The 14,287-nt window shown below is 33.0% G+C and overlaps 1 protein-coding gene across 3 annotated transcripts in view; it reads right to left on the bottom strand.

Moving 5' to 3' along the window:
• Positions 1–14,287, bottom strand: part of Uhrf2 (ubiquitin like with PHD and ring finger domains 2) — an 80,030-nt gene that overhangs the window by 10,046 nt on the left and 55,697 nt on the right. For all 3 annotated transcript variants that reach the window (XM_078047620.1, XM_005327969.4, XM_021728185.3), the window contains 5 exons: positions 14,054–14,161; positions 11,477–11,581; positions 5,391–5,497; positions 1,157–1,319; positions 329–469 (listed from right to left, as the gene is read on the bottom strand). In XM_078047620.1, coding sequence (XP_077903746.1) covers positions 329–469; positions 1,157–1,319; positions 5,391–5,497; positions 11,477–11,581; positions 14,054–14,161 — 624 coding nt within the window. The remainder of the gene's footprint in view (positions 1–328; positions 470–1,156; positions 1,320–5,390; positions 5,498–11,476; positions 11,582–14,053; positions 14,162–14,287) is intronic.

Below are 14,287 nucleotides of genomic sequence, written 5' to 3'. Positions count from 1 at the left end.
ATCTGGACTCAAGACTTCCTAAACAAAAATTTCATGAATCTCTTTTTTTATATACTTCAAATTGTCTTCAAATCCAATTGGAAATATTTCATTTTTCATTGACAAGTCCAGTATTTCCCAAGCACAACCCTTGGTCCTAGGGTAGTTTGACAATTAGGATGATACCTTCTTACTCCTTTTGCATCTGTATAATTGCATGATCTTATTCCTCACCCCTTATATTCCACCGATCAATTGCTATATGAGTTATATCCACTGTTAGGCAGATAGATAGTATAGAGGTATACATTTTTATGAACACAAGTTTCCTAGACAAATGTAATCTAACCTGTAAACGCAGACACAATCTCCTTGATCGTTCTATTCCTTCTGAGGTCCAAGGAGCAGGTTCAACATCATCTCTTCTTAAAAGATAACGCCAAACCAAGAATCCATGGCTGGATGAAATCTCTGGCCAGTATTTCACCACCTACATCATAATATTTCAGTACAAGATTGAGTTTAGGCTTATTTATAATTATATCAGTGGTTTAAGTAAACTTTCCAGAATTAAGTGCAACTTCATAAGATACTTGCTCTGCTGTAAGAATAGTAAGTAATCAAGAATATTCACTAAAATATTGTTTTGATCTTGTCTTCTATTAAGATAGTTCTAATGTAAGAAAACATTGCTATAAATTTAATATAGTAACAAAATTATGCTCATTCAGTGAATTTTGCATATTAAGTAGATAATAATGGTGGCAATTGATGCCTCTAATTTTAAACAAAGAATACAATCTTATTTTAATATTATAATGTGTTCTGCTTTGAAAATCTATTAATCATTAAAATTAAAAGCGTTCTGAAAAGATATGAGAATCAAGATTTATAATGGCCAAATTATTTAAAAGTTTATCATAGAAAATACATACTTATTTAAAAGATATTAACCCAAAATAACTGCACTTAGAAACTTCAAATAAGCTTTTTAATTTTTTTTGAAGTATCAGAGTTAAGAGTTTACTTTGTGTATCTGTTAAATTTCCAGAAAAAGTAGAAATACCAACACTATCCCCACTTTTTTCCTTAGCCCATCCATTGTAATTCCCTGTGGCAACCCTGTCTTGAAAACCCAGGAAGAATGACTAATAAGATGTCATGCCAGATAGAGCACCTTATAAATGCCATCATATCTGTTGCCTTCTTCAGGAGCATATTTGCTGATCTTCCTCCCTTTAAAACTGCGTATCACTCTGACTGGCTTACCAGCTCTCCAATTCCGAGACTCTGCTCCAATTTTATCATCCAATGGAGCATCACAGTTTAGGGCCAATGCCCTAAAAAATAAAACAAAGTCTTTATACCAAGTAATCTTTCTTCATGTATATAATCGAGTCATTAGCTCCATTAAAAGGTGAATTATGCCTTACCTGATGGTTAGGATTCTATGATTCTTTCCATATTATTCCAGATAATAAGATTTAGCTTTCCCCCACCAGCAGAGAAGACAAATCAGTTTTCTGATGTCACCCCCAAGCCAGGGGATTGGTTCTCAGATAGCCTGTAGGATTCTTCTGAAAGTAACAACATCTGTGCCATGTATAATAGAAAACAACTAAAAATACATGGAATTTTCTTTAAATAACGTTTGTTGAAGGAAGGGAGAATGTTGGAAAACTAAAGCAAGTGATTGTTTTAATCTTTTTTTGATAAGGGAGTATGGCAAATTGCTGGAATAATTAGAAAGAAATCCAGGAAAATTAATTTGCCAACAAAGTAAGGTACTTTCCACTTTCCAGACAAGAGAGTCCTGAAAGTTTAAGGGATATTAAGAACAAATATAATATGAGAATATTATTCAAGGGTCTTCACAGAAAGATAAATTTAAATAAGACTGAAGAATCAAAACACTTGTGCTATATCATGATATTAAGAATTTCTGACTATTTGAGATCACTACCAGTTACTAATGACACATAGACAGGGAGGAATACTGAGTTGGAATGAGCATCTGACTTAACCAAACTTTTTAGTGTGTGTACTCAAGTAGTAATTAAAAAAAAAAATCAATGAGGTAATCAGATGTTAGAAGACTTTTCTTGGGAGAACCCAGTCCTACCAAAAATAGCACAATTTGTTTAAAACCAGTATTCTCCTCTGAGATACCTACTTCCTAACTTAAGTGACAAGAAAACACTGAGAACACATAAGGCTTAGGAAAAAAAAATATTCCCAATCTGATCAAATTGGATATTATACAAAATACTTTTTCAGGGCAAGGTTCTTTTATGTAGTCTCAAAAAGTTAAGACTATGACTAACCTGTTGAAAAGGAACCTCTTGATCACAGTTATATATTTAAAGTAAACAAGCTTAAAGTATTTTGTTTTTAAAAACAACTTTTATAGCTGTGGACAGATAGCTTGAAGTACTTTGTTTTTAAAAACAACTTTTATAGCGGTAGTCAAAATAAAGCTTACCAAATTATCTTTTTATCAAAAAAAGGGAGGTAGATACTTTAAAACTTTGGTAGGTAGCCAGGTGTGGTGGCACACACCTGTAATCCCAGCATCTTGGGAGGCTAAGATAGGAGGATCACGAGTTCAAAGTCAGCCTCAGCAAAAAGCAAGGTGCTAAGCAACTCAGTGAGATGCTGTCTCTAAATAAAATAAAAAACAACTTTGGGAGGTAGAAGAAAATACAGCCATTAACTCTAGGGCTAGTATTTATATCTTACTTATGGAATACCTATCAAGATATACATACTTGGGTTGGTTGCAGTGGCCCATGCCTGTAATCCCAGCAGCTTGGGAGACTGAGGCAGGAAGATTACAAGTTCAAAGCCAGATCCAGCAATTTAGTAAGGCCCTAAGCAACTTAGTGAGACTTTGTTTCAAAATAATGAAAACAGTGGGGGATGTGGCTCAGTGGATAAGTGCCCTTAGGTTCAATGCTTGATTGAAAAAAATTAAAAAAGCATATTTCATTTTCTTAAAGAGGTAGGGTAATTACCACCTCATTTCAATGAGTGACATACTTTAAAGCTCAAGGAATCTTCACTCATAATTACTGCCACCATTGACTGGAACTGCCAACTCAGTTCTGGCTTCAGGTAAGTGCAAAAGTCATTCAATAATGTAAGAAGTGTCTAAAGTATGAAACTAGGCAAAACAACAACAAAGCTCTTCCACTACTCTATCTGTAGCTCAACCAATCATTTGCTTCTAACTTCCCTGATAAACGATAGCCAGGTTGCCTTGCTACCTCTTTAGTTCCTTAAAGTGAAAGAGTTTGGAAGAACTAGGGATAAACTTTTCAGAAGCAAAAAAATGTTTAATTTCCTCTCAGCAGAGAAGCTGGTAAAGGAATTGTACCATATACTATTTGGGAAAGAGCAACCTATGGGTCAAACCTAAAGGCCTCTCATCCCAGTTTTCGTGTTCCTAAGACATAGGTCTCTTTACCCTAAATGTCTTTTTAGTCAGAAGGTGTAAAGTTTAATGTTTAAAGTAGCCAAGTGGATGTTAAAGTCTATACGGCAAGTCAACACTAAATTTTCTTCAGTTAATATTTCATTTTCATAACTTCCCTTTTAATAGCAAACATTTTAATGGGTCAATTATTTTCTTTTTTTTAAAAAAAATTTATTTTTCAGTTTTCGGCGGACACAACATCTTTGTTTGTATGTGGTGCTGAGGATCGAACCTGGGCCGCAAGCATGCCAGGCGAGTGCGCTACGGCTTTAGCCACATCCCCAGCCCTGGGTCAATTATTTTCTAAAGAGATTTTCACAGTGTTTAGATTTGTATGTATAAACGCTTGAAAGGGATCTACATTACAAGTGTGGGTACTGATCAAAGAAGTTTCATACAAGTAAAATAGTCTCATTATTAATGGGACAATATAATTTTCAGATCTGAGAACTTTAAAAAGACGTTTTGAATATCCAAGATATATTTTCATTGATAAAAATAGGTCAAAGTACTTTTAACTTTTTAAAAGATTATTCCTCCTGAAGAACTGGCTTCTTGGTGGAAAAGGTATATAGGTAGGGTTTGGACCCCTGTCTCAGGAATACTTTTTTTTTTTCCCACCAGCAAATCTGACCCGTCTTCTCTGCTGGTTCAGTAAAATAATCCTACTTTCAGAAATAATATACAAGACACGAAAACAGAGATTCTGTGTAACTCAGTATGCAGTAAAGTCTTGAAATCATACTGGTATATTCTCTACTTCACATGGTAATTAGAAATTAAGGGGATGCTTTTTAAACCAAGAGATTTAGATTCAGTGGAAATACTCTTACTAGATAATACACAAAATTTTAACTATATAAAACGATCACAAATACTTGGAGGGACATGTTATACTGTGATCTTTGTTATCTTTTGGTTTGGGTTACTTATCTGTTATTAACATTGATATTAGCATGCATTTACAAAAAAAATTATGAAATTAAATTTTATGTTCCCGTGGGAGCCAGAATGTCATTCATATTTCTACAGAATAAAGGTAAGCACAAGGTGGCTCTTTTTTTTTAAGAATTTATTTTTAATATTTATTTTTTAGTTTTCGGCAGGCACAACATCTTTGTTTTTGTATGTAGTGCCGAGGATCGAACCCGGGCTGCACGCATGCCAGGCTAGCACGCTACTGCTTGGAGCCACATCCCCAGCCCCAAGGTGGCTCTTTTGTAATGCCTGAAGGAGATTTATTTTGAAAAGATCATTGGTAACCAAACAAACATTCTCTTTTATAACACTCAAAAGGCAACTTATTAATATAAAAGCTTGAATGCAGATCTGATTTATCTTATATTTCATTTATGTACATGTGGCTCCTAATCACAATGGTATTTCACACTAGTGAGTCTCCTCTAAAAGGAAGTTTGTCAATTTAAAAGAAATCTAGGTTGAAGAGAACATCACTTTATTTATTATTATTATTATTATTATTATTATTATTATTATTATTATTATTATTTTGTGGTGTTGAGGATTGAACCCAGGGCTTTGTGCATGCAAGGCAAGCAGTCTACCAACTGAGTTATTTCCCCAGCCCACATCACTTTGTTTTTAATTTATGGCACAGTAAACAAGCTGCCTCATTTTCAATTTTACTTAAATTATATATCTTCCTTTTCTTTAAAAATAGACTTATTTTTTTTAAAGTACAACACATGTATTAAGCAAGACTGAGAATTATGCCTTTTGAAAATTAACAGTATTAAAAAATAAATTAGAAAAAAAATTTAGGATGCTTATAAGTATATAATAAGGCGATGGAATTTTAATTTCAATTCTTTAATTCCTAATTTATGATTCTGCCTTGCAGCATAAGTTACAAGTTATGATCCTACAATCAAATTTTCATTCAACATCCAAATTCTAAGCATCTTTACAACAGTACCTGTTCATGTTTGTTAATGTTTGATCAGCTGATGGTGCACCAATTCTTTTATTACCAGCAAGATTTTTACCACCACTTCCAGTATATGTGAATTCATCACCTCGGTCCTATAGGAGAAGATTTTTACATTAAGATATTAAATGCAAGTATAATTTCACAAATTCTCATTTTAGAGTCAGAACATTTAATAAGAATATTGTGAACAGACATGTACACAATATTGAACTCTATCAAAATAATGCAAAATTCAGATCAAGTGATATACCTTCAAGATATATCACTTGATCTAAATTAGTTTCACTTTCTAGTTCTAGCTTCCAACATCTCCAAACATGGCTATTCTCAAGCTATGTAGCCAAATAATCCTCAGAATGTTACAAGACAGGGTCTTATGAGTTAGAAATATTAGATTTAATTTAATTCATTGTTAATAAACATATCAATACTAGCTTGTAATCCTCCCATGCCCACACTCAATACAGGGTATTGAATTCAGGACCTCACACATGCTAGGCAAATGCTCTTCCACTGAGCTAGACTTCCAGCCCTTTTTATTTTATCTTGAGACAAGGTCTTGCTAAATTGCTTCGGCTGGCCTCAAATTTACAATCCTCCTGCCTCCGTTTTCTGAGTAGCTGGGATTAGAGATATGTGCCATCATATCTGGATTTTATTTTTGTGGTGCCGGGGATTGAACACAAGGCCTTGCCCCTGCTAGACAAATGCTCTATCACTGAGCTACACCCTCAGTCCTTATATTCTTTATAGGACAGTACCACTTTCACAAACAGTTCATAACTGAATTCATAGCTGTCATCTACACCATACCTAAATTTGGTGACAAACATTCAAATCCTAATGTTGACATTAAAAAATTTTTATGAGGCAATTTATCTTAAAATTTCATATTAGAATTCTAATAGCATAATTCATTCTCTACATTTCATATTCTTGAGTTCATCTATATATTTAGGTAAAATACTCATTCTACTATAAAAAATTTGGAAAATAATTTGAAAATTAAAGCAGTATTTAATACCTACTAAATGTAAAAGAAAAATGCTAAAAGAAAATGTTATATCAACAAACTACACAATTATTTCTATAAAGCTAAAAATTTAGATCGGTATTACTAAATCTTTAGGTGATTTGGTAACTCAAAATAAGTTGAGAAAAAATAATCATCAGTAGTTGAGAAAAGTAACTGAAGTAACCATCAATAAACAACTTCTTTTTTTGGGGGGGAGGGGTGCTAGGGATTGAACCCAGGGTTATTCTACCACTGGGCTACATCCCAGCCCCCCGACCCTGCCCCATTTTTGAAACAGGGTCTTGCTAAATTGCCAATGCTGGTCTTAAACTCATGATCCTCTTACCTCTGCCTCTCAAGGCACTGTCAGTGGGATTACAGGCATACTCCACCACACCCAGCAGCATATAACTAATTCTACCACACTAGCTAAACATTACTTTGTGGTTTTTTTTCTGATGTTTTTCTCATTTTCTGTACTAAATTTTTACTTGCTGAGGTCAACTATACACATCTTTTCATTTTTTTCCCTTTGGATTAAAAGCCTAACTAAAATCCTGTCCTTTAAAAGTGTCTTTACTGGCCTCAAAACCTTGAATTCACTTTTTGTTGGTCTAATATTGAGGTCTCTATTTAAAGAAAATAAGACATTGAGGAATTTCATCTTTAATGTATGTTACAATTAAAGGAATTCTAGTAAGTATATCTAGAACATTTATTTTATTTAATTGCCTCAATTTTTAAAAAAATTAATTTTATTTATATTTTCAGTACTGGGGATGTAATTCAGGGGTGCTCTACCACCAAGATGTACCCCTAATCCTTTCATTTTTAGAGACAATTTTGGCTGCTGAATCTGGTCTTGAAGTTGCAATCCTCCTGCTTCAGCCTTCCAAATGGTGGGATTACAAAAACATTTCTCATTGTTCCTCAGGCAACAAATAACCAAATAATCAAGGATCAAAAAATAATAGTTAAAATTCTATAATATTAACTCATCTATAATTCAATGATTATAACAAAAACTTCTATATTATCAGAGGAAGGAGAAGACTTGCCAGAGTTCAGTCAACATTCTTTCAGATTATTTTTCCTAAGGAAAAATTATCAGCCTAAATTTGTTGCATCTCCAAGTCCATCCTCCATTAACCTGTGTCCCTAGCAGGAGCCTAAATGAGGATACTGCCTAGGAAGAGCTCACAGAAATAAATAAATAAATAAATAAAATATCTGTCTCTTGACAAGGGACACGATGCTGCCCCCAGAGAAATGCAATTTCCAAGTCTCTATTCTTATAAGTTTTTGAAGTAGCTGCCCAAGACCAGTTGCATGTTCCCATTTCTATCATCAACCTTATCACATAGAAGAACTTTATCTTAATCTTCTCAACATCCCCCATAAATATTATCAGATAAACTATCATAAAGCACAATTAAGACCACAACACTTTTCCCAGATACTTTAAGGATTCTTTAATTCAAGTCTATATAGAACAGAACCTCATTTTTTTTTTTGCCAGTTTTTCTTTCAATAATACCCTTTACATGCCTGCAAAACTGGGTACTACCACTACAATTGATAATGCCTACTTACCACTTACTGTGTATGTGGGGTTAATAAACATTTTACATATAATTAACCCAGGGTTAATTGAACCCAGGGTTATTCTACCACTGGGCTACATCCCAGCCTCCCGACCCTGCCCCATTTTTGAAACAGGGTCTTGCTAAATTGCCAATGCTGGTCTCAAACTCATGATCTTCCTGCCTCTGCCTCCCAAGGCACTGTCACTGGGATTACAGGCATACTCCACCACACCCAGCAGCATACAACTAATTCTACCAACACATTAAGCCTTCACATAATTCTACCTTCACATTAAGCCTATAAGCTAAGTGTGTAAACTTTATTTTACAGATCAGGGAAAGGTTCCATAACATGCTAAACCCATAGCAAGGAAGAAATGGCTCCAGGATGCAAACCCTAACAGTGTGGTTTCAAAGTCTTCTTCTAAGTAAACTGCTTCTCAAGACAACTGAGAAGAGGCCAATCACTTTTTAGGGTCCTTACTTTTCAAGAAAGATCACCCAAATACAGGACACAAAAACTAGCATTTGGCTAATTCTCAAGTTTCTAGACTAAATATTAACTAGTTTGTCAACAGGTACTTAAGAGTTTCATGTCCATTCACCCAAACAGAACAAAGATCACTGGCTACATGAATGTTACATCAAATTTCTTGAAAATAAAAAAAGCTTATTAAAAAAAAAGAAAGAAAAGCTTATTTAAGTTTCCCTCATCTATTCCTTGCCTATAATAGAGCAAAATGTTGAAAACACTTAACATTAACATCTGCAAATATACATCTTAGCTGGCAACTAAGTCTGTATATCACCTTAGTCCTAAAATAAATTATTCTTTATATTATTTAACACAGTTAGAATTAACTATTTAACACAAGTAAATATTTAACCTTTAATTTCTCTACAAATGTGTTAAGTGTTCAACTAGCAATTATATTAGAAAAATGGAAAAAAAGAAATAGTAACACCTATTCTTCCACTTAAACTTGGTACTCATATTTAGCTTTATATGTTGAATTTGTTTCATATATTTAAGATATGTTTCTGCTACAGAGAATATAATTACCATCTGAGTCCTCGTTATGTTTCCAGGACTACATAATTTAATATAACCCTCTTCCTGATATAAAATAATGTTACTATTTTTTCTATTTTACATATGGGGAAGTTATTGAAGTTAAGTAATTTGCCCAAAGTTTCATACACAACAAATGTCAGATCAAGTACAACTTCCCAGATGGTAAAAATAAATGCGAAAGAGATTCCACTTCTAGTTGGTTCTGTTACACAGTTCAAAAAGTTCTAGTCAATGTTAATGTTAATTTTTTTTTGAAACTACATGACAGCAGTGTTTCTGATAAAGATATATTTTTATATAGCATTGGCACTATTTCTGATAAAGATATAGCTTCAGAACATGTATATTAAAGAAGTTTGCAAATGACTAACCTGAATATCTCCATTTTCTGCTTCTTCATCTATGATAATATAAATACACTGCTAAATTGGCCTATTAGAAAATTGGCAAACTTTTCTATTTTTGTTTAAAAGCATACCACAAATGTGTTCTCTATGCTACTTTAATTCATCATAATATCCCATGAAAGAAAGTAAATAAAACAGAGTGGAAGAAAAAATACATGGTGAACATCAAAAAAACAAATAACCTAATTTAAAAATGGGTTAAAAAATTGTGGTATATATGTGTATTAAGAATTGTAATAAAAAAGTACATGTATAAAGGCATAAATTGGCATGAACATACTTTATATATAGAGATATGAAAAAGTGTGCCCTATATGTGTAATAAGAATTGTAATGCTTTCCACTGCTGTAATGTAGTTTCAAAAAAAAAATTAAAATTAAAAAAATAAAGATGAAATCATTCAACTACATACACAAAAAATTTAGTGTCTTTGGCATACAGATATTTTCCTTAAAACTTTTAATAGAATATATAAATACATTATGGCAGTCATTTTATAATAAAATAAATTTTTAAAAGAAAAAATAATTTAGCTTCTAAAAAAAAATGGGTTAAAAAAAAAAGCCTGAAGGACTATGCTACCAAAGAGGCTATAGAGATGACAAATAAGCCAATGAATGATGTCGATATCATTAGCCATTAGGGAAATGCAAATTAAAATAAGAAGAACTGCTGGGCAAAGTGACATGCAGCTGTAAACCCAGCTGCTTTGGAGGCTAAGGCAGGAGGAGAGCTCAAGCTCAAGACCTGCCTGGGCAATAGTGAGATCCTGTTTCAACATTTAAAAAAAGCAGGGTGGGAAGGGGAGGCAGTGCAGGCAGTGGCTAGGATATAGCTTAGTAATAGAATGCTTCTGGGCTGGGGATGTGGCTCAAGTGGTAGCGCACTTGCTTGGCATGCGTGCGGCCCGGGTTCAATCCTCAGCACCACATACCAACAAAAAGATGTTGTGTCCGCCGAGAACTAAAAAATAAATATTAAAAATTCTCTCTCTCTCTCTCTCTCTCTTTAAAAAAAAAAAAAGAATGCTTCTGAGTTCAATCCCCCTAAAATCCTAAAAATGAGATAAATTATAAATTATTATTATGGCTACAATAAAAAGTAGCAACAGCAGTAAACACTGGTGCAATGCAGAGAAATTTAATCACTCATATCTTGCTGATGGGAATGTAAAATGGTATATACAGTTAACTCTGGAAAAGTTTGGCGATCTTTCTTTTCCCCATAGCTTTATTGAGATAAAATTGAAATAAAGTTTGGCAATCTTTTGAAAAAAACTAAACAGAAATTTATAAAAATTTCTGAAGTGACAAAATTATATAAATGAAGAGCACATTAATGATTATCAGGGGTTAGGGAGGGCTTGAAGACCTAGTACAATGAGTATAACTATCAAAGGGCAACAAGACAATGGAAATTGTGACAAAAATGTTCAGTAGCATTATTGTGTCAACATTAATATCCTGGTTGTGATATTGTGCTACATGGTTTTATAAAATGTCACTAATGGAGGAAACTGGATGGAGGGAACAGGATGTATGCATTATTTCTAATGCTACAATTAATCACAATTGATCTACAATTATCTCAAAGTAGTAAGTTTAATTTTTAAAAATAGTTCCATTGAGGGCTGTGGCTCAGTGGTAGAGCGCTTGCCTAGCATGTGTGAGGCACTGGGTTTGATTCTCAGCACCATATATAAATAAATAAAATAAAGGTCCATCAACAATTAAAAAAATTTAAAAATATTTAAAAAAAAACAGTTCCATTGAGAATGCAGTCTCCTCAGGATATTCAGTTACAAATATACATATGTGTATGTCAAATCAGTATAGACACTGCCAACTGATTTCCCTTATAACTGTATAAAACTGATTGCTTCAATATAAAAAACAATGCTAAAAAGGGATAGTATTTGTTGTAGCCTTTTATAATTTGCTGAATGATTAGGACAGATTCTAAAGAACAAAGTCATATGATGACTTACAACTTCATCCGCAAATCCACCAGCCAGGACAAGAGAATAAGCCCCATCATTACTGCGACCATGAATTCCACCAACATGGGGCCTATGAACACCTGCTTCGCTCACCTATAAAATAAGTAAAATGAGACCACATTACCTCTGAACAGTTGAGTTACATTTAGAAAATTATTTCTCATAAATCTAAGAGCCATATCTCACCCAGAGTTGGGTCTTTTGCTTTCTCATTTAGTTCTCCTAAAACCCCTAAAAGCACTGAGCTAATACGCCTAAAATGAGTAGGTCTAGAATTCTGAGTTTCATATTATTAAATAATTATCTTCTTTTATAATTGGGATTTTAGCTTAACAGCTAAAAAGGAACTATTAGTTATTGAAACATCTTTTCCCTTCTTTCTCATCTTTGATTATGACTGTTCCCTATCCAGTTTGTCAAATCATTCTAAACTTTATACTTCTTCCACATTCCCCCAAACCATTTGGTCACAAGGATCCTGATTTTCCCTTCGAAATCCCTTGAATCCATCTTTTTTCTACTTCAGGTGTGCAACATCAGTTTGAAACATGAATGTTTATAATAGACCATCTTTCATTGCCTCCAGTTTTAGTTACTCAAACCCACTGTATCTATCATAAACAGAATGGATTCTTTTAAGAATTGAGTCTCATTTTCAACTTCTTCAAAATATATTCAATGGTCTCATAGTATTCAACCCAAGTTAAGCATGTCAATACACCTCTCTTAATCTGGCTTCTATTTTCTCAGCTGTATCTACTGTATCTCCTTCATGGAAACTATATGTTTACACCAAAATATTTTAATGTTATTCAACTTATTCCAGATTAGTTATACTGTTCTATTTCAGTAGCCTACAGCTTTTTCTCATATATATTGAATTCTGCCTCTCTGAAAAAAAGTGTTACTTCTTCATGTATTTCAGATTCCCTTAGAAAGGTATTATAATTCATCCCTTTGTCATAAGATTGCTCTTAGCAGAGTTAAAGGAATCTGAAATTCAAGCTTGCATAGTAAGCATGAGAAAAGATGGCACTTTAGAAGCTAATAAGAGCAACAGAACCTGGAAAGGCTTAGGTCTTAAAAACACCCACCACTTCAGCAGGAGACCAGGCTATTTGCTTTCCCCACCTCACTAACATTGGTAAAAATAAATCTGTTCTCTTTTTCTCTAAATAGCAAATCCATCTAATTAGTTGTTGAGGCCAACAACTTCGTAATCACCTTAGACCATGTTAAAGGGGCTTTTAAAGTTTGGGAATGAATTAGTGACAGATATATACACACACAAACATAATGAAGTAAATAAAAATATTTACAGTATTTTATATTACATTTATTTATAGAATTTACTTAGAGCCATAAAAATATAAATCCTGATTACCAATTCAGCCAAAATTATGATACAGCTATTCCACAACAAACATAAGTACTAAACTAAATGTTCATCTTTCAACTAAAGTATGAAGGAAAGAAAACCATATAAATATGTTATTTAGAAATAATGAGGTAAATCCAGGGGAAATAATTAGAATTTTCTCTTTGAGAAACAGAAAATGGGAATGAAAAGTAGGGGAGGTTTTAAAAAATACAAATCAATTTAATTTTTCAATCTGTTCCATGTATAATGTTATTTTAATTTTAAAACTGTATTAAAAGTCTAAGTATCAGGGCCACTGAACATAAAAATTAAAACTTATCTTAATTAAAGTCATGAATCATAGATATTGCTAATTGGAAATTGCTTTAGAGATTTTTTTTCCACATTAAATGTCCCATGATAGAATTAATATTCTGAAAAGGAAATCAGGAATAAATATAACACAGTCTTCCTCAAGAGGAAAAGAGAAATAATTTTATTCCTGGATTAGCTAGCATTTCCTTCTGCCCAATATCTCAGCATTCATTCAGGAGGATAAGCCTCAAAAAAATACCCAAAGCAAGCTTAGAGTTCAATGACAATAAATGAGAATTTAATATGTGGCTTAAAGAAAAACTTACATTTTATTTTTTAAATAACTTTATTTTATTTATTAATTTTTTTAAGTTGTCAATGGAACTTTGCTTAATGAATTTATATATATATGGTGCTGAGAATTGAACTCAATGCCTCACCTACGCTAGGCGAGCGCTTTACCACTGAGCCACAACCCCCAACTCCTATTTATTTATTTTTAAGTGGTGCTGAGGATTAAACCCAGTGCCTCACATGTGCTAGGTAAGCGCTCTATCACTGAGCCACAACTCCAACCCATATATTTTAAATATTAATTTTTTGTAAGAAAAATTCTTTAGAAAGCTTACCAATAATGTTAACACTGTAACTATAATAGAAGAGTAAAACAATGTGATAAGAAAGCATAGCTCATCACTAAGTCTGTGATATATGTTCCTGTGTGTCATCTGCTAAGGAAGAGCACACCCCAAAGAAAATCTTTCATTCTAACAAATGAACACCATGTGCTACCAGCAAAGTCCATTTACAATCAATATATTGTTAAAACATTACTTCTCTTTTAACTATACCCAATTTTACCATTTCAACTAACCAATTAAAAAACATACCTGAACTCTAAATCTCCAAGTTGATCCAACAGGAATACCAGGAATAGGTCCATAATGATTAGAGGGGACAATAGTACATTCTTTTGTACGACCAACACAAGCCATTCCCTGTAAAGTCACAAAATTAGCTGTTTGAGAAATCAATTATGTTAAATCTTAATGAAAGACAAGATGTGAATAAAACAGAAAATCAACCATTTATGTAATTTAAATATTGCTGATATTAACAATTAT

This window comes from Ictidomys tridecemlineatus, chromosome 4 (genome assembly GCF_052094955.1).
Source record: "Ictidomys tridecemlineatus isolate mIctTri1 chromosome 4, mIctTri1.hap1, whole genome shotgun sequence".
In the NCBI taxonomy this organism is placed as follows: Eukaryota; Metazoa; Chordata; class Mammalia; order Rodentia; family Sciuridae; genus Ictidomys; species Ictidomys tridecemlineatus.
Note: the sequence above shows the minus strand (reverse complement) of the source record. Positions and strands in the feature narration are given on the sequence as shown.